We start from the raw sequence: 20,326 nt of genomic DNA, 5'->3' as shown, positions 1-20,326 counted from the left end.
ATATGTGATTCCAGCCACAGCAGTCGCATGACTTTATACAGTGTCAGCTGAACATTGTTTGGCATGATGCTAAAGATAGTCAAATTGTAAGAGTCAGGAATAAAAGTGAAAATAATGTGTTACTGCAGAATCCTTGCAGGGCTTTAGTATGAGAATATATACTACAAATGTCAAGACAAAATTATAGTATGAAGCCATTAGGAAACTAAGTTGAGTCAGATCCTAAGAAGAGTTTGGAACATTAGTCAAAAGTAGACTTTTCCTCTCTGTATATCACCTTTATAATAACAAAAAATTAAAAAGAAGAAAAAAAGAGTTGGGCATGCTTTTGGTTTTGTTCACAATATTAATGGGTAAAATAGATTAACCTCTAAAGAGTTCTTACCTGATATGTGTTGCAGGCAGAGACTCATACTGGCGTGACAAAAAGAGTTCCCTGTGTTTCAACTGATGTTTCTGTTTTTCAGTCAAGTCAGTCTCAACTGTTGTTTCAGATTCTTCCTCAATTTCTTCTACACAAATAAAATTCAAAGAATTTATTATTACAAAGCATACTGGCTATATGGTTATTAAAGTAGAATTTAAAAGAGGTCAAACTTTAATTTGCTATTTTCTTCAAAATAATCAACTTTAAAGCTGTACATTAAACTTTCATTTCAATTACAACTATAAAACTAAGTTATTTGGACCTGAAAGAAGAAAATTCCAATTTAAAAATGGCAGCTATCAAGTGGTAGAGTGCTAGCCTTGAGTTGAAGAGCTGAGGGACAGCGCACAGGCCCAGAGTTCAGGCCCCACAACCGGAATTCCCCCCCCCCCCAAAAAAAAGAAGCTTTGGGCTAGGAAGGTGGATCAGTGGTAGAGCACTTGCCTTGCATGCTTGAGGCCCTGGGTTTGATTCCTCAGCACCACATAAGCAGAAGAAAAAAAAAAAGCCGGAAGTGGCACTGTGGCTCAAGTTAACACTATATTTTATCATCTCTTTAGAGGAAAAAAAGTATTACCGATATCATTTACAGACAATTCTATTTAACTTAAAACTATACCTGGAACAGACTATGTGGATATAAGAAGAGTGAGGGCTGGGAAGGTGGCTTAGTGGTATAGTGCTTGCCTTGCATGCATGAGGCCCTGGGTTCGATTCCTCAGCACCACATAAGCAGAAAAAACTGGAAGTAGTGCTATGGCTCAAGTGGTAGAGCTCTAGCGTTGAGCTGAAGAGCTGAGGGACAGCGCCCAGGCCCAGAGTTCAGGCCCCACTACTGACCAAAAAAAAAGAATAGTGAGCACACTGAGGACTCAAAGAGAGTGAGTCTGCTCTAAAGTAAGAGGGGATGGGCTAGTTCTTCACAAAGAAGCCAAACGCTCAGGCAAACCTGGTACATCTGGACATGCCTAGAGATCTTAACTTTGAGACAGCAATGGGTGGCATATACACAGCTGTTTCTATTCTATGACCCTAGAAAAAAAGAGATTAAAAAAATCAAATACAGTCTACTAACAATTCTTTTTTAATTGCATAGTCTAACAAATGGGCTTTGTCCGATCTTTCCTACTTTCCAACTTTCAAAACTGTGAACTGAAAACAAACCTGAAAAAAACTGATCTAAAAGTCTCACTTAGTTCAAAGAAAGAACAAGGCAATTTAAGATTCTTTGAATGTTCTTTTTAATGAACTAGTCAAAAGAGAAATACAGCATTAAAGGAACCATTTACTTGCAGGTCTAATAACATTTCACCAACAGAGATCAATGAAGTCATTGCTGTACTGGTACTATTAGTACAGTACCATCAAATATCACATACAATATTGTACTTTTATTTTTTGCCAGTCCTGCAGCTTGAACTCAAGTCCTAAGCTTAGTCCCTGAGCTTCTTTGTGCTCAAGGCTAGCACTCTACCACTTGAGCCACAGTGCCATTTTTAGCGTTTTCTGAGTAATTTATTGGGGTGAAGAGTCTAACAGATTTTCCTGCCAGGGCTGACTCCAAACCACAATCCTCAGAGCTCAGCCTCCTGTGTAGCTAGGATTACAGATGTGAGCTACCAGTGCCTGGCTCAAAATTATACTTTTTAAATTAAGTTTGATATATTGTTGTTCTTGAAGACATAGATAACTGATTTTTATTTATTTATATATTTTTTATTTTTTTTGTCATGGGGCTTGAACTCTGGCCTGAACACTGTCCCTCAGCTTTCAGCTCAAGGCAAGCACTCTACCACTTGAGCCACTGCGCCACTTCCAATTTTCTGAGTAGTTTATTAGAGATAAGAGTCTCACAGACTTTCCTGCGTGGGCTGGCTTTGAACCATGATCCTCAGATCTCAGCCTCCTAAGCAGCTAGGATTACAGGCATGAGCCACCAGTGCCAGCTAGCTAACTGAATTTTAACAGGTATTCTACAGCGCTTAAAATACCATCACATGCTACAAATAGTAAAAACATCAAAATCTTCCTTCCTTCTTTTCCTCCTTCCTTCCTTCTTACCTTCTCTCCTTTCCTCCCCTCCTCTCTCCTTCCTTTTTGGTCATTTTTTCTTGAGCCCAGAACCTGCATATCTAGCCAAATGCTCTACCGCAGAGCTACATTCCTCCCCCAAATTTTATTCTCTTTAACAACATTGAGGTACAAGCTGAAAAGGACTAAATGTTCTTTAGTCTAACCCAACCAGAGACAGAAATGACCACAAATATCTTTCAATATGAATGTCACTAATGAATACTATTTAAACTTACTTTGAATTTTCATTTACATATATCTATAAATTTGTTCTAGCTCAAAAGCCAGAATGAATGATAACACCAACATTCTAAAAACACTGAGCTATAGTAGAAATTAGCATTTATACAAGGACCATTTTAAAAGTCTTAATAGAACTATCTCAGTTAAAAGTTATGCATTGGGCCATGTGTACTGCTCAACTGAGCAGCGCATGCTAGCATGTATGAGGCCCCAGGGTGGATCCCAACACTACAAAAATTTTTTAATTCATGTAAATCACTTTAAAAATCATTTTACCAAGCTTGATGGAATTCTGAATATTCTCTTACTAATGTTATTAAAACAAAAGTCAAGCACTCTACAGAAATAGAAGACAATGAATAGCAAATAATTTACCATATTTCCTTTACAGGAAATATTTTCAGAAGCAGTAAGTCAGACTAGCAATAAGTCACTGAAGGCAAAGAGGATGAAGATAATAAAGGTACTTTTTTTAAGTTTTAAAAAGTAATGATGGAGGCGGGGAAGGGAGGTGAAGGGTAAACAAAGGAGGAGGCTGCAATGCTTGGTAAGAAATGTATGCATTATCCTGCCCATGTAATTGTGCCCCTCTGTACAGTATGTTCTCAAATAAAATAAAATAAAATTAAAAAAAAAAAAAGTAATGATGGCCAGTCACTGGTGGCTCACACCTGTAATTTCCAGCTACTCAAGAGGCTGAGATCTGAAGATCATCATTCAAAGCAGCCCATGAAGTAAAGTCTGCGAGACTCTCATCTCCAATTAACCACCAGAAAACCAGAAGTGGCATTATGGCTCAAAGTGGTAGAGCACAAGCATTGAGCAAAAAATCTCAGGGACAGCGCTTAGGTCCTGAGTTCAAGCTCTACGACCATCAAAAATAAATAAATTGCAATGATGTTGCTTGTTTAGTGCTGCTTGTGTGTGTGTATCTGCCATGCTGTGCCTTGCCAGTACTGGGGCTTGGACTCAAGACTTGAATGCTGTCTTTTAGCTTTTATGCTTCAGGTTGTTATACTTGAGCCACAGCTCCACTTCCAGCTTTTTGAAGATTAACTGGAGATAAACATCTCACAGACTTTCCTGCTCCAGTGGTTTCAAACTGTGGTCCTAAGATTTCAGCCTCCTGAGTAGATAGGATCAGAACTGAACAGCACCTGCCAAGATGTTTTAACTGCATGTACCACATAATTAATGTGTGACCCACAAAAGCTCCCACACACTGTAAAGTTTTAACTGCATGATGAAAAAGATGTCAGAAGCCCCAAAAGCTGCATGTAGGTTGAGAAAGCTAGACTCAAAGAAATCCTTCCAGGTGAATAGTCTAGAGTGCCTGAGAATCCAACTACAGGAGTGGCAGATCAGTTTCAACAGTAGATTACACACAAGGACTCAGTCAAAATTTTAGTGATTGGGTATGTAACCCCAAGGTGGCTAATGAATGCAAGTAACTAAGTGTCTTGATGTCAGTGGCTCACTCCTATAATCCTAGCTACTCAGGAGACAAATTTGAGGATCAAGGTTCAAATCCAGATGAGCAGACAAATCCATGAGACTCTTTATCTCCAATAAACCACCAGAAGTGAAGAAGTGAAGAAGCTCAGATGGTAAAGCAGCAGCCTTCAGCAGAAAAAGCTAAGCCCTGAGTTCAAGCTGTAGTAACAGTATGCATGTGCACACACGCGCACACGTACATGTTCACATACACACACACACACACATACATACAGAGTGAGCAGTAAGGTTCAGGAGAGCCATTACTGATTCTGAGATCTTAGCCTGAAACTGAGTACTATTCCAGCTAGCTCAGAATTATAATTCCCACATGTTAGCGTGGGAGATTCAGGCAAAAAAGACTTCTCCATAGGTTATTCAAAAGTACTCTTAGAGGAAATGTACTCATTACCTGACTTATGTAACCCCTCAGTATATCCCCTTTACAGTATTTTTTTTGTGGGGGGAGGTCAGTCATGGGGCTTGAACTTTGGGCCTAGGCACTGTCCCTCAGCTCTTCAGTTCAAGGCTAGTGCTCTACTATTTGAGCCACAGTACCACTTCCGGTTTTCTGGTGGTTTATTGGAGATAAGTCTCATGGACTTTCTTGCCTGGGCTGACTTTGAACTGCTAATCCTCAGATCTCAGCCTACTTAGTAGCTAAGATTACAATAGGCATGAACCACGGGCACTCAGCTATAATAACAATTTTTAAATCTGAAAAAAAAAAAAAAAAACAAGGGAGGGAGTAGTTAGGTCTCTATTTAAATGAGATAGCACTCACAGCAATGAGATGTGAACTGATACAAACTATATAGAAAAGCATGAAGTTAAAAAAAAAAGACTGTATTTGTATTTTATAATTACTTAAGTTTGAAAGCTTATTATACTGAAAATAGCTCAGTGATGATGTAACTCATATTTACCTGGTAAGGAAAGAGAAAAGTCCTCAAAAATAGAGTTAGCAATTTAATTACAACTAAAAGGAATCTGAAAAATGAGATTTCAGGGAACTATAATGAATGCAGAAAACAATTTGGCAGCTTAAGAACAAGTGATCAGCAAAGTCAATTACAATTTTATTGCTAGCAATAAACATATATAAGTTGAAATTAAGAAAACAATTCTGCTATGGTAACTCCAAAAAGAATAAAACACTTAGTAATAATGTTTTTAACAAGATAAAACGCTTTTATGCTCAAAACTACAAAACATTACTAAAGACCAAATAAATGGCAAACAACCCATGTTCACAAGTTGGAAGAGTTAATATTGTTTAAAATAACAATATTCCCTACCCCCTTGATCTACAGACCACTATCACATCTAGTAAAAGTTCAACTACTTTTTTCACAAGAATTAACGTATTAACCTGAAAATTCATAATAACACATCAAGGGACCAAGAATAGCCAAAATAATCTTAAATAAGAACAAATTTAAGGACCAGGTATAGCAGTGTAAGCTAAATGGCAGTGTAAGCTCAAGTTCTATATGCAATCAAAAAGAAGTTGGATCACATCCTAAAGCTATAATAATCAAAACTCTTGAGATACTGGCAATTAGGATAGGTAGATCAATGGAGCACAAGTAAACAATAGACAGTACAGAAATAAGTCTATGCACTAATGGGTGTGTGTGTGTGTGTGTGTGTGTGTTGGTGTGTTGGTGTGTGTGTTGGTCTTGGAGCTTAAACTCAGGGCCTGGACACTCCTTAAGCTTTTTTGCTTTAGGCTAACATTCTAGTAGAGCTCTACTTCCTGGTTAACTGGTTTTTAACAAGAGTGTCAATCAAAAGACTTCTCACTGGTTAAAATAAAAATAGAAAATAATCTTCAGCAAATGGTGCTAGATACTTACATACAAAAGAATAAGCGTAGACTCCTGAACCTCACACCATATACAAAAATTAACTCAAGGTGGGAAGGTGGCTCAGTGGTAGAGTGCTTGCCTTGCATGCATGAGGCCCTGGGTTCGATTCCTTAGCACCACATAAACAGAAAAAGCTGGAAATGGTGATGTGGCACAAGTGGTAGAGCACTAGCCTTGAATTGAAGAGCTGAGGGACAGCACCCAGGCCCAGAGTTCAAGCCCCATGACTGACAAAAAAAAAAAAACTCAAAATGAATCAAAAGACTAATATAAGGGCTAAAAAACCTGTAAACCGCCTGGTGCTGGTGGCTCATGCCTATAATCCTAGCTACTCAGGAGGCTGAGATCTGAGGATCACAGTTCAAAGCCAGCCTGAGCTGGAAAGTCCATAAAACTCTTATCTCCAATAAACTACCAGAAAACTAGAAGTGGTGCTGTGGTAGAGTGCTAGTCTTGAGCTGAAGAGCTGAGGGACGGCACCCAGGCCCAGAGTTCAAGCCCCACAACTGACAAAAACAAAAAAAAACAAAAACCCTTGTAAACCTCTCAAAATAAAAAATAGATAATAAATCTTCATGAACTTAAGAGTAGGCAATGGCTTCTTGGCTATAAAAACCCAAAAGCATAAGGGAAAAAAATTAAAATAAAAAAGATATCACAAGCACACATTCCATTATTTAAGGGAGTGACATATTCACATGTCTTTTCACATGTCATGACTTCATAGACCCCAAGAAGGAAGTCAGAGAAGAATGAAATCAAACATTTTTTACTGAAAGACTAACACACACACAAAAAAAATCTAACTAGAACAGTCTTTTTTCTTCTTTACTTGCTTTAAGAAACCTGTCCCAGAAATTTTATCTTCATATTGTAAGATACTATGACTCATCAGCAAAAGTTTGGATCCCATCAGAAATTTAAGCTATTTCTGCTTTACATTTATTCAAAGAACACTGCATCTGGCAAAAACTGCTCAATCTTATAATAAATTCAAAGTCCATCTGGAATTTTATACAACCTTAACATGTCACCATGCATTACCCATTTGCTATCAACTGTAAAACTTAGAAAACTAAAGAATCAGAAGTACCCAAATTATCCACCACCACCACCACCACCAGAGCATCATTCTCTTCAATTCATTACCAGTACAGCAGCCACTGTCCTCCTAAAACAAAATTTGAATTCTGTCCCCACTTTTGATTAAATAAATAAATAAATCCTTCTGAGCTACCAAACACCATTCAGATAAAAACTGAACTTTTATGGTTATAAATCTAAAGATCAAAAGCACTTTCTCCTCTCAATTCAGTTCCAGGCCAAAAAAAGAAAAAAAGAAAAAGAAAAAGAAAATTTCCTGATATGCCTTCTAACATGTTACATGTATTTAAAAAATGATGAGCAGGGCACTGGTGACTCACACCTGTAATCCTAGCTACTCAGGAGGCTGAGATCTGAGGGTCAAGGTTTAAAGCCAGTCTGGGCAGGAAAATCTGTGACTCTTATCCAACTAACACCAGAAAACTGGAAGTGGTGCTGTGGTTCAAAGTGGTAGAGCACTAGCTTTGTGCAAAAAAGCTCAGAGACAGCATCCAGGCCCTGAGTTCAAGCCCCATGACCAATATCAACAACAATAACAAAAAGATAAATCTATGTTACCATCCACTGTATTTTAAACCTACACTTAAAACATTTTCATAGGATTGGAAGCCTGCTTTTACCTAAACAAGAACCAGTATTTGAAATAAAATAATGAACACAAAACACATAAAACAATGTTTGGGTTTTTTTGACACTGGGCTATGGTGGGACAGTGATCTCTGAGAGATAGGATACAATTGAGGTAAGCTTGATAGTGGCCCTTTTTCACTGCTTTTGTGTTTTTCCAATTAGATAGGAATGGAAACTATGGTTGAACTTCTCAGAGTCCCTGACTTAACAAAGCAAACTAAGGGACCAAAAAGATGAAAACTGTAAGTTCTGCACAGGGACACCTCTCCACCTCTTGACTAAGTTTCTGCCCAGTATGTTACCTAGGTAACTGGCACACCTGGAAGCAGTTACCTCCCCCTCCTGCTAGGTCACAGCCTGGGCCACCTCTGGTCACATGCCTCCCATCTGACCTTAGGAGGGTCCTAGACCCTGAGGTCACGTCCGACCCAGTGTGGCCACACCTTTCCCCTACCTGGACACACCTCTTCCTGTCCCTGGCCTAGATAAGTCCTGGCCTAGGGGTGGGTCTCCCCTTCTCTTCCATGCATGGCAGGAGCAGCAGTTCGGTAAATAAACTTCCTCTCCTGCCTGAATAGCGCATGGTGTTCTCTTCATCGGCTACCTAATTAAAACTACCTATTTAATATACCTTATATATGGTGCCATGACTTGGATGGGGTTTTTGAGATGGAAATGATAGAATTTCCTAACCACCCCTTTTCTGCGAACCAAACTGCCTTGAGACACCATGTGAGACTTTTCACCAATACCATTGCTGGCCTTCACATCCACGTCCACACCACTTCTCTACTCTGGTGAGTGAAACTACTCTCCACGGTTCTCTGTTGCTCAGTCTCTGTCCAGATGTGGTGCCACTCCAGAGAGCTCCTACCGCCTTTAGCCGAAAGGCCGGTCAACCTCTGGAGCTGAGGACGCTTGGTTTTGGGGGCTTGCCATTTCTCTCTAGATTACTCTGGGGAAATCGGGACGCCTCTTCTGCCTGGTCAGCTCTCCTTTACTCACCAGACTATTCTACACATTTAATGGGGTGCTGCAAGTCACGCCTGAGCCGTGAAACCCCTTTGAAATGCCTCCTGCTCTCCCTGGAAAGCCAGCACACCTAATTTTTATGCCGTTCTCAGTAATAGACAGTTTTTGCCACTGCAATGGTAAATGGTCAGAAGTCTATTTACTTTCAGGCTCTTTGCTCTGTGCCAATCATGTCCAACTTTCCCTATCTCTCTTTTCTACAACATTTTGGCTAGTGCCCTGAAGAGTGTGATGCAGGCTGGGTCCCGGGAACCCCCCCCTAGGTTCCCTCTAAAAGGCTCGCCATTCTAGGTTTGAAGATTGTCAGTTTCCATTTGTTCATGTTTTCTTCGCATTTTTTTTTGTTCCGGTCGTGGGCCTGAACTCTGGGCCTAGGGCGCTGTCCTCCAGCTCTTCAGCTCAAGGATAGCGTTCTACCACTTGAGCCACAGCACCACCTCCGGCTTTTTTCTTTTTGCTTATGTGGTGCTGAGGAATCGAACCCAGGGCCTCAGGCATGCGGCAAGCGCTATACCACTGAGCCACCTTCCCAGCCCTTTCTTTGCATTTTTTTCAGAAATTTGCCATCTTAAGTTCACCATTTTGACCACATGGTGGGTTAAGGGTTTGGTCTCATCTGACCCTTAACCTTCCACCATGCTTACTACTCCATCCTACTTCTGCAGCCTCCTCCACAAGGTCCCCTCTCTTCTGTGGCCTCTCCTGCAAGGCCCCCTCCCCTGCGGGACCCCTCTTCTGCCTTTGTAGTGGGGTGGAACCTGAAACTCCTTGTGTGCTAGAAGCAATGCACTGTCACTGTCAAAATCTTTAGCTCTCTAGCCTTGACCATGTGACGGATGCCCCATCTTGGCATCGTAGGAACTCAGCTGCTATTTTGCGCCAACTCGATTTCCCGCTGATCTCAACTTGACTGTGTGTGTGTGTATGTGTGTAAACTTGTTATCTGGCATTGTAATCAAGTTATTTGGCTTAAATTGTCTGAGATTCCTGAAGTTTGTTGAGTTTGGATTTGTAGTTCAGTGCCAGCCAGTCTACATGCAGTCCAGATCCAGTCCATCTCCTCCAACCTGGAAGACAGGCCTCACTCCTGCCTAGACCATCCTGACTACCTCCCCCATGGTAAAAGTAGACTGGAGTCTTGCTTGGCTCCATCACACGCTGCTGATTTCCTGGTGAAAGATTGTTTTGGATTTGCAAAAGCTAAGGTTCTTTCTGTAACTTTGGTTAACAAGCACTGTTAGGGTTACTAACAATACTATATCTGTGCTAAAATTTTCATCACATCTAACGAGTTTTGTCATTGCAGAATATTTGTTGGTCAATTCTTAATAAGGACCAGGTAAGCTCTACTTATTCTACTTGATCTCCTTGTTGCTTTAATTGGAAATAATAAAGGGTTTTGTCGCAAAAATTGCAGTTCAAAGCCAGCCCAGGCCGAAAAATTCCTAAGACTCCATCTCCCAACTATCCTGCAAGGAGCCAGGCTGGAAGCATGGCTCAAGACTCTTATCTCTAATTAACCACCAAATATTGAGTGATACTGTAACTCAAACTGGTAGAGTGCTAGCTTTGAGCAGAAGTACTCAGGGACAATGCCCAGGCCTTGAGTTCAAACCTCCATGAATACCAACTGGGACAAGCCATCCCAGCAACAAGCACCTAGACTCAGCCAGTCTGGGGAACAAGGGACCATGGAGAGGATTAAGAGATGATGTCACATCAGCCACTTTGTGCCTGCCCTTTCAAAATTAACCGGAGCTGGGAGGTCAATAGAAGTGAGAAGCCTTGCCCCTCTAATGTCCATACCAGTCTAGTTTTTAACTGGACAGGAATTTACATTATTGCCTTTGTTACCTAATGTTCTCCTTACCTAGTCACCAGATGTCAGAAGTAGCTAGGGACATTTCCACCAACTCCAGGACAGCCTAGAATGCAGGAGATAATTTTCTGCCCCAAACCCTTCCTCTTGCTATTTGTTTGCTCTCTACTTTTTTTGTTTTTCTTTTTTTGCTCAGCCCCTCGCTCCCTCATGAGACCCTCCAGACTTTATCTAAGGACTTACGCCTCCAAGTGACAGCTGTGGCCTGCTGCCTTCTCCCAGAGGAGACCACATCTCAGCCTTATACCCCTTCTGTCAATGCCCCTTGCCAGCAGGAAGTAGCCAGAGAGAAACTTCGCCCTTTTTTATAATTGTCAAAAGGCTGGAATGTAAGGTCTGTACAGGGACACCTCCCCCTCCTGCTAGGTCACATCCTGGGCCACCTCTGGTCACATGCCTCCCATCTGACCTTAGGAGGGTCCTAGACACTGAGGTCACATCCGATCCAGTGTGGCCATACCTTTCCCCCACCTGGATACACCTCTTCCTGTCCCTGGCCTAGATAAATCCTGGCCCAGGGGTGGGTCGCCCCCTTCCTTTTTCAGCCATGCTTCTCCACCATGCATGGCAGGAGCAGCAGTTCAGTAAGTAAACTTCTCTTGCCTGAATAGCACATGGTGTTTTCTTCACCAGCTACCTAATGAAACCTACCTATTTAATGTACCTTACAAAAACAACCAGGGCTCAGCAGGTGGAGCACCAGAGAAGAGAGAGCTGGACAAGAAAAGTAAAAGTTTGTCCTGGAACATGAAGAAATCATATGAAGAAACCATCAAAAGCCAGAAAATGAATCACTGGAAAGAAACAGAGGTAACTGTATCCAGTACTCATACAAGGCTGTGAAGAGTATTTGCTCTCAAACAGCCACACTGTAAATAGGCACAGTGCATTATATATGGATGTAGTGGAGTACACAGAAAGGTATTGCCTCAGTAATGGGAAATATAATTAAGCTTAGGACCTATTTAACAATTCATTCACAACTGAATCATCAAGCTGTGACAAAGTATGGGAATGCAAAAATGTCCAAAGCCATGTGTCATGCCATGTTATGCACCTGCAGTCACAGTTATCTGAGAGACTAAGATAGGTGGATCACTTGAACCCAAGGGTTCAAAACCATTTTGATACTTTGAGATCCTGAGAAGAGAAGAGGAAGAAAAATTCCAGTGGGTCTGTATTCTTCACAGTTCTATATGTTGTATGAGTACTGGACACAGTTCCCTTGGCCCTACTTTCTCCTCTTAAAACAATTTCGAAGGGTTTCACTGTTCCACTTTCATATATGAAAATAGATGGACCAAACAAAATCCTGTCATGATTACTTTTTTTTTTTTTTGTGGTCCTGTCGTGGGGCCTGGGCCCTGTCCCTCAGCTCTTCAGCTCAAGGCTAGCACTCTACCACTTGAATCACAGCGCCACTTCCGGGTTTTTTTCTTTTTTTGCTTATGTGGTGCTGAGGAATTGAACCCAGGGCCTCATGCAGGCAAGGCAAGCGCTCTACCATTGAGCCAACTTCCCAGCCCTCCATGATTACTTTCTTAAGCTGATGGGATAGGATGTATAGAAATATGTGACAATACCACCCTCCCATACAATTAATATATGCTAATAAAAATCTGTATTTAGCCCATTTGTTGATGGGGCAGTTTCTTTGAGGATTTCTTTTTGGGGGATTTAATTTTTTGAGTTATAAGTATGTTTTAGATATGAGGCCCTTGTCTGTTGTATAGCTATCTAGTGAAGATATTCTCCCAGTTTGTGGGCTTTATATTGATCTTGCTATGTCCTTTGCCATGCAGAAGCTCTGCAGTTTCATGTAATCCCATTTATCCAACCTTTGATTTATTGTGTTTCTGGATCTTTATTAAGAAAATTTCAGCCTCTGCCAAGGAATCCTAGAGTTTCTCCTATTCCTTCCTGTAATGTTTTCAGGGTGTCTGCTTTTACTTACAGGTCTTTGATCCATTCTGGTAGAGGGCGATATATGAGGATCTAATTTTAGTATTCTACAGGTGTTTAACCAATTTTGCCAGCACCATTTACTGAAGAGACTGTCTCTTCCATTCTATTTTTGGCTCCCTTATCAAAGATTAGGTGGCTGTAGGTCTGTGGGTTCATTTCTTAAAGAGAGACTTCTCTGAAGAAGAAATAAGAATGGCCAAGACACATGAAGAAATGCTCAACTTCTCTACCCATAAATGCAAATCAAAACAACATTAAGGGCTGGGAAGTTGGCTTAGTGGTAGAGTGCTTGCCTTGAATGCATGAGGCCCTGGGTTTGATTCCTCAGCACCACATAGCAAAAAAAAGCCAGAAGTGGTGCTGTGGCTCAAGTGGTAGGGCACCAGCCTTGAGCTGAAGAGCTGAGGGACAGCTCCCAGACTGAGTTCAGCCCCCACGATTGACAAAAAAAAAAAATCAAGAACAAAAAATTTGAGATTCCACTCCAGTTAGAATGACTATCATCAAAAAATATAATGACATGCTGGAGGGGATGTGGCCAAAAAGGAACCCTACTGCACTGTTGGTAGGAGTGTAAACTTGTCCAACCACTCTGGAAATCCTCAAAAGACTACACATAGAGCTCCCTTATGACCCAGCAGTCCCACTTCTGGGCATTTACCCTAATGATCACAAACAAGGCCATACTAAAGCTACCAGCACAACTATGTTTATTGCAGCATTATTTACCATAGCTAAGATAATGGAACCAACCCAGATGTCCCTCAGTAGATGAGTGGATCAAAAGAATGAGATAGATACCTATCTATATCTATCTATCTATATATCTATATATATATATATATATATATATATATATATGCTTCCATTAGAAAGCATGACACTGCCCCATTTGTTAGGAAATGGAAATACTTGGAAAAAATAATTAAGTGAAGTAACCCAGTTGCACAGAAATTTAGGTACCATGGTTTCCCTTATTTGCAATAATTAGTATACATATAGGATAATCTTATCAGATGAGCTGAAAAGCTCAAAAGCGATGTACATATGACCACATAAGATGATGGTAAGTGAAATGAACCCCAAGATATGGACACAAGAAGTCTGTCTTTATTGTTATTGTTTTAAATGTACCATGTGATTTTGTTGTTTTCCTTTGTATGTTCTTTCCCCTATGGCATATCTCCTGTCGTCACTACTTGATTTTGGTACCCTGTATCTTATATACACATTTGTCTAATCTGGGGAGGGGGAGGGAAATGATGCTGAAGCAAGGACACAGGATAACCCATTGCAACAAGGATACCCACAGGACAGTATGTTGGAAATTAACTTTACAACTTCACGGGGGGGGGGGGGAATGGGAGGGAGGAGGGGGAGCGGGAAGGGATAATGGGACAACAACAAGGAAAGGGGTAAAAATGATTGACAAGTAATGGACTCATTGCCTTACTCATGTAACTATAACCCCTCTGTACAGCATCTTTACAATAAAATTAAATTAAAAATCTGTAGTTAAAAGCATTTTTAAAAAAACAGCCATGTGCCAATGGCTTATGCCTGTAATCCCAGCTATTCAGAAGGCTGAGATCTAAAGATCACAGTTCAAGCTAGCCTGGACAGATAACTCCACCAAGTAGTCAGTCAAAAAAAAAAACTGTATAGAAGCTGAGAGCGGTGACTCACGCCTGTAATACCAGGCAATCAAAAGGCTGTGATCATGGTTCCAAGCCAGCATGGGCAGAAAAGTCCATAAGACTCTTATCTCCAATAAACCACAAGAAAACCAGAAGTGGCACTGTGGCTCAAGTGGTAGAGTGCTTGCCTTGAGCTGAAGAGCTCAGGGACAGTGCCCAGGCCCAGAGTAGAAGCTCCACAACCAAAAACAAAAAACCTGAACAGGAAGCATAGCTCAAGTTGTATAGTACAAGCTGTGAATGTTTAAGAGTTTGAGGTCCTAATTCTTAAACCCTAATACTGGCATGCACACACATACAAAAAGCTTCTGTTGGCTGTGACTTAGCTACATAACTTACAACTGAAAACTATAAAATACAAAGGTTTGGGGACCTGGGGTTGTTAGCTCAGTAATAAGGATATGTGCTTATTATACAAGTAATCCTGTGCTCAATATGTAGCACCAAAAATAAGAAACTTTTGTTTTCCATTTTTCATACAGAGTATTAGCTGAATAACCCAAGCTGGCCTTGAATGCTTCAGCTACATGCTTCTACCTCCTGAATGCTGAAATTATAAGTATGTACCATTATCCCCAACTCTCTCTCTCTCTTTTTATTTTTTGCCAGTCCTGGGGCTTGAACTCTGGGTGTGGGCGCTGTCCTTGAGCTCCTTATTGTTAAGGCTAGCCCTTTACCACTTGGGCCAGTGTTACTTACAGCTTTATTGTGATTAATGGATATAAGAGTCTCTCAGACTTTACTGCCTTGGCTGGCTTCAAACTGCAATCCTCAGATCTCAGCCTCCTGAGAAGCTAGGATTATGGGGCGTGAGCCTCTGGCACCTTGCTCTTCCTTTCCCCTTTTCCCTTTCGTCTTCCCTTTTCCTTTCCTTTCTTTCTTTTCCGATCTTAGGGTTAGAACTGGGGGTCTGGGTGCTGAGAAACAAGCAGCCTGGAAAAACTGGGAGAAAAGCTTTACAGGCAGAAAACACAGATAGAGAGCAACAAGCATGAGGTTATCAAGAACTGTCAGGATATCAGTCTGCCAAGGCACAGTGAAGGGTAATAAATGGTGGTGGGAAGGCAGACCATCACAGGTTCATGTGAAGCTCTGGGGACTCTGGAAAGAGTCTGCAGCAGTACAGTAGGTAGCTACAGAGTGTTCTAGAGAGGGAACAAAGTACTGGAGTCTGCATAGGGTTGTCCCAATGGCTTAGCATGATGAATAGGGAGGAGTTCAGCTCCAGGTCTTGAAGGACAAGGCTGAACCTGTTCACAGGCACAACCCTGTTCACACTGTACCAGAGAAAAAGAGGAAGCCAGCTTGGCACAGAGATTTTAAAAAAATAATATATAAGGTCCTTCAAGGTCCAAAATTATGCTGAAGTAAGAAATAAGAAAACATCTTAGGCTATGTAAAGGTGGTACATAAAAGTAAAAGCACTAACAGAAATAGGTAGGGCAAGGAGTATAGTTTCAGTGATGAAGCATTAGCATGCATAAACCCTGGACTCAAATCTCCAACATAGCTGAGAGGGGGAAGTAGTGTAGTAGTGCAAATATGACAGTAAAAAGATTAAAATTCAATGCATATACTTCAGAAAGATTAAAAAGTAAAAAAAAAAAAAAAAGAACAACCAGTGGAAATTTTTAGATTAACTATTCTAACTACAAAAATTCCTATTCAACTAGTCATATGAAAATATAAAACATGAATATGTAGTTTTCTAAATCACAAATTGAAATATACAATTATAAAAGTATAGGTAAGTCAAATGCCTTTTAAAATGCTACAAATACCTAATTATTAAAATGCCTCATTTAATGATCAATAAGCAATGTGATATAAATTTTAATGTATTAACACAGTACTTGTATTTAATAAAACAGAAACCATTACCACTCAAAAGAACTGATCAATAAGAAAATGTGTATCATAAAACGTAATTAATGTGGCAATAAACCTTTGTGATATTTACAGTTGATAATAATCTGACTAATGAGACACAAACTTGCCATGACTGCTAATTTTAAAATGTCATTCACAAAGTAAAAACATTATGCCGGGTACTGGTGGCTCATGCCTGTTATCCTAGGTACTCAGGGGGCTGAGATCTGAGGATTATGGTTCAAAAACAGCAGGGGTGAAGGGGAAGGGGAGTCCCCATGAGACTTTCATCTCCAATAAACTACTCAAAAAAGCTGGAAGTGGCACTGTGGCTCAAGTGGTAGCGTGGTAGGCCAGGATCAACAAACAAAAAAAATAAAAATATCACAAAATGCCCTTGTAAATGAAAGTTATTGCTTTTTGTTGTTGTTGTTGTTGGCCGTGGGGCTTGAACTTTGGGCCTGGGCACTGTCCCCAGCTCTTCAGCTCAAGGCTAGCACTCTACCACTTGAGCCACAGCGCCACTTCTGGTTTTCTTGTGGTTCATTGGAGATAAAAGTCTCACGGCTTTTCCTGCCAGGCTGGCTTTGAACCGTTAATTCTCATATCTCAGCCTCCTGAGTAGCTAGGATTACAGGCATGAACCACCATGCCCAGCTTAGTTTATTGCTTTCATGCCCTGATAGAAAACAGGTTTTATGGTAGCCAGTCATGAGGGTGCATAAGCATTCAAGAGGAGGACTGAGAGTTTGAGGCCAGCCTAAACTACATGGCAAGATCTTGTCCAAAAAAGGAAGAATAAAAAAGAAAAGAAAAGGAAGGGAGGGGGGAAAGAAAGAGAAAGGAAGGTAGGGGCTTATGGGAAATGTCATTGAGATGTAAAATTTTAGCAGGGCACCAGTGGCTCCTTTCTGTAATCCTAGCTAATCAGGAGGCTGATACCTGAGCAATGTAGTTCTAAGCCAGCCTGGGCAGGAAAATGAATGAGGCTCTCCAAAAACAATTAAAAAAATTTTTACATGCCAAAAGTGGAGCTGTGGCTCAAGTGATAGGGCACTAGCCTTAAACACGAAAGCTAAGGAGCAGCACCCAGGCCTTGTGCTCATGTCCCAGGACTGGTAAAAGGAAAAAATAAAATTTTTGTAATTAAATCTAATATATTCAATAAAACTTGTAGTTGAACTGCTAGAATAAGAATCAAGAAAAATATATTCAATGATAAGTGAGATTTTGTTATCTTATTTTCTCATCTCTTTAATATTTCTCTTCCAATTATCAAAATTTTAACAAATAGGCTCAATAAATTACAGAATAGATATCACTAAGTGGGAATTTTAGAAGAACTTATCCCATATAAACAGAACTCCTAACTGACATATTCACCAAAATGCATGGAAAGCTGTCTGAAATAAATTCATATGTACACATTGTGGTAAAATTTCAAAATGTCAATTCTAAGGGACAAGCCCTCTAGAGAAAAAAACATGTTAATCATAACAGTATGAAAATCAGACTGGAGACTAAAAAATAAGCAATATCCTCAACATTCTAGGTAACTATCTGGAACCAAAAGCTCTAAAGGAACAAAAACTAGCAATCATGTATGATCGTAATATAAAAAGTATTTTAAGGCATGCAAGAATTTCAAAAGCTTACCAACATCAGATGCTTTGTGTAAAAATGTACATAAGTATATATTTCAGCAATACAAAATGCAGTGTAATTAAAAAATTAAGGAAACTGGAGAATAAACTCATAAGTAAAACTGAAATATAAATCTTAGAATAGCTATGTAAGAGAAAACAGACTTACATGTCAGCTGGTATCAGTTGGTATCTAATGATGTGACTAAATCATTAGCCTACTTACAATCTAAATTGTACGGTTCAATTCCCAGTATTATTCCTCCCCAAAATGTATTTTGCTGTTTAGCAAACTCCAAAATATTTGGCAGTACAATAAATCCCAAACAAAAAAAAAATGATGTATGACTGAGTCTTACAGATTCAGAAAATATAAAATTTTTGTTTTGTTTTTGCAGTGCTGGAAGCTCAAACCCCAGAGTCCTATGCAAGTGCTCTACCACCAAGATATATATCCTCTTTGCCAAAAAGCTTTTGTAGATAGGTAGATAGATAGATATCTTCATATGTATACACATACACTCATATTTTCATTGCAAAGAACTAGATAAAAAAATGGAATTTTCGGAAATGGTGCTGTGGCTCAAGTGGTAGAGCGCTCACCTTGAGCTGAAGAGCACAGGGACAGCACCCAAGCCCAGAGTTCAAGCCCCACGACCGACCAGAAAAAAAGGAACTTCCAAGCATAAAATATATTAGGCTAAAATTCTGCAAATAAAGCAAAATAGGAACCAGCTCAAGGAGATTTTTTAAAAATCATGGCAAATTTCAGAATAATTAAAGCAAAGGCTGGGCTGAGAGTGTAGCTGAAAGGTAGAATGCTTACCTAGCAAGCTCAACTATCAGGTTAAATCCCCAGTATTACTTAAAAAAATAAAGCTCTCTCCCATGGTATAACCCCTGCTTTCACTGTATCTGATGTTGGTATAATTTGTGGAGGGGAAGGTTAAAAAAAAAAATCGTTTAAATAGGGATACAGGTAGACCCATTGCAACAATGAGATGTCCTTATGTTGAAAAACAAACTTAACAACTTTGGCGGAGTGGGGGGGAGGGGGCAGGGACAGGGAGATGGGATGGAAAGGGGAAACAAAGGAGGAGGCAACAATGCTTGATAAGAAATGTATTCCTGCTGGGAGTCGGTGGCTCACGCCTGTAATCCTAGCTATTCAGGAGGCTGAAATCTGAGGATCAAGTTCAAAGCCAGCCAGCCCCAGCAAGGAAAGGAAAGTCCATGAGACTCTTATCTCCAATAAACCACTAGAAAGCCAGAAGTGGAGCTGTGGCTCAAGAGCTCGCCTTGAGCTGAAGAGCCGAGGGACAGCGCCCAAGCCCAGAGTTCAAGCCCCACGACTTACCAAAAAAAAAAAAAGAAAGAAAGAAAGAAATGTACTCATTATCTTACCCATGTAATTGTAACCCCTCTGTACGGTATTTCCACAATTAAAAATAAATAAATAAATAAATAAAAATAAAGTTTGTTCACACTTTCATAACTGTGATCATGGAATATTGTTATAATATTTGTTTTCCAATAAATATACTTTAAAAGTATAGGGTTGGAGGTATGGCTCAAATGGTAGAGTGTCTGCCTAGCAAGCATGAGGCCCTGAGTTCAAACCCCAGTAACTCAACCACAAAAAACAAAAAAAAAAAAAAAACGAAATAAGCTGAGCTTTGATGGCTCACACCTTGCTACTCAGGAGGCTGAGATATGAGGATGGTGGTTCAAAGCCAGCCTGGGCAGCCAAGTCCCCATTAGACTCTCCAATTAACCACTCAAAAAATCCAGAAGTGGGGCTAGGAAGGTGGCTCAGTGGTAGAGTGTTTGCCTAGCATGCATGAAGCCCTAGGTTTGATTCCTTAGTACCACATAAACAGAAAAAGCCAGAAGTGGCACGGTGGCTCAAGTTGTAGAGCGCTAGCCTTGAGCACAGAGAGGCTTAGGGACAGTGCCCAGGCCCTGACTTCAAGCTCCAGAACTGGCAAAAAAAAAAAAAAGGCGGGGGGGGGGGGCGACAACCTAAAACATTTTCCTAGCAAGTGAAAAGTCCTGAATTTAAAACCCTGTATTGGGGCTGGGAAGGTGGCTCAGCGGTAGAACGCTGGCTTTGTATGCATGAGGCCTGGGGTTCGATTCCTCAGCACCACATAAGCAAAAAGAAAAAGCCGGAAGTAGTGCTGTGGCTCAAGTGGTAGAGCGCTAGCCTTGAGCTGAAGAGCTGAGGGGCAGCATCCAGGCCCAGAGTACAGGCCCCACAACCAGACCCCCCCCAAAAAAACAAAAAACCTGTATTGCTAAAAATATATATTAATTAATTAAAATAAATAAATGATGATAATTTAGCCAAACATCAGTGGTATATGTCTGTAGCTCCAGCTATTTGAGAGTCCAAGGCA

The 20,326-nt window shown here is 40.5% G+C and overlaps 1 protein-coding gene across 5 annotated transcripts in view; it reads right to left on the bottom strand.

The window, feature by feature from the left end:
• Mta3 (metastasis associated 1 family member 3) overlaps window positions 1-20,326 on the bottom strand; it is a 151,400-nt gene that overhangs the window by 111,068 nt on the left and 20,006 nt on the right. For all 5 annotated transcript variants that reach the window (XM_070025479.1, XM_070025477.1, XM_070025478.1 and 2 more), the window contains exon 4: window positions 386-512. In XM_070025479.1, coding sequence (XP_069881580.1) covers window positions 386-512 — 127 coding nt within the window. The remainder of the gene's footprint in view (window positions 1-385; window positions 513-20,326) is intronic.

Source organism: Dipodomys merriami, unplaced genomic scaffold (assembly GCF_024711535.1).
Source record: "Dipodomys merriami isolate MVZ:Mamm:240054 unplaced genomic scaffold, mDipMer1.0.p SCAF_17, whole genome shotgun sequence".
Lineage (NCBI taxonomy): Eukaryota > Metazoa > Chordata > Mammalia > Rodentia > Heteromyidae > Dipodomys > Dipodomys merriami.
The sequence above is the reverse complement of the archived record's forward strand: the minus strand, read 5'-3'. Positions and strand labels throughout refer to the sequence as shown.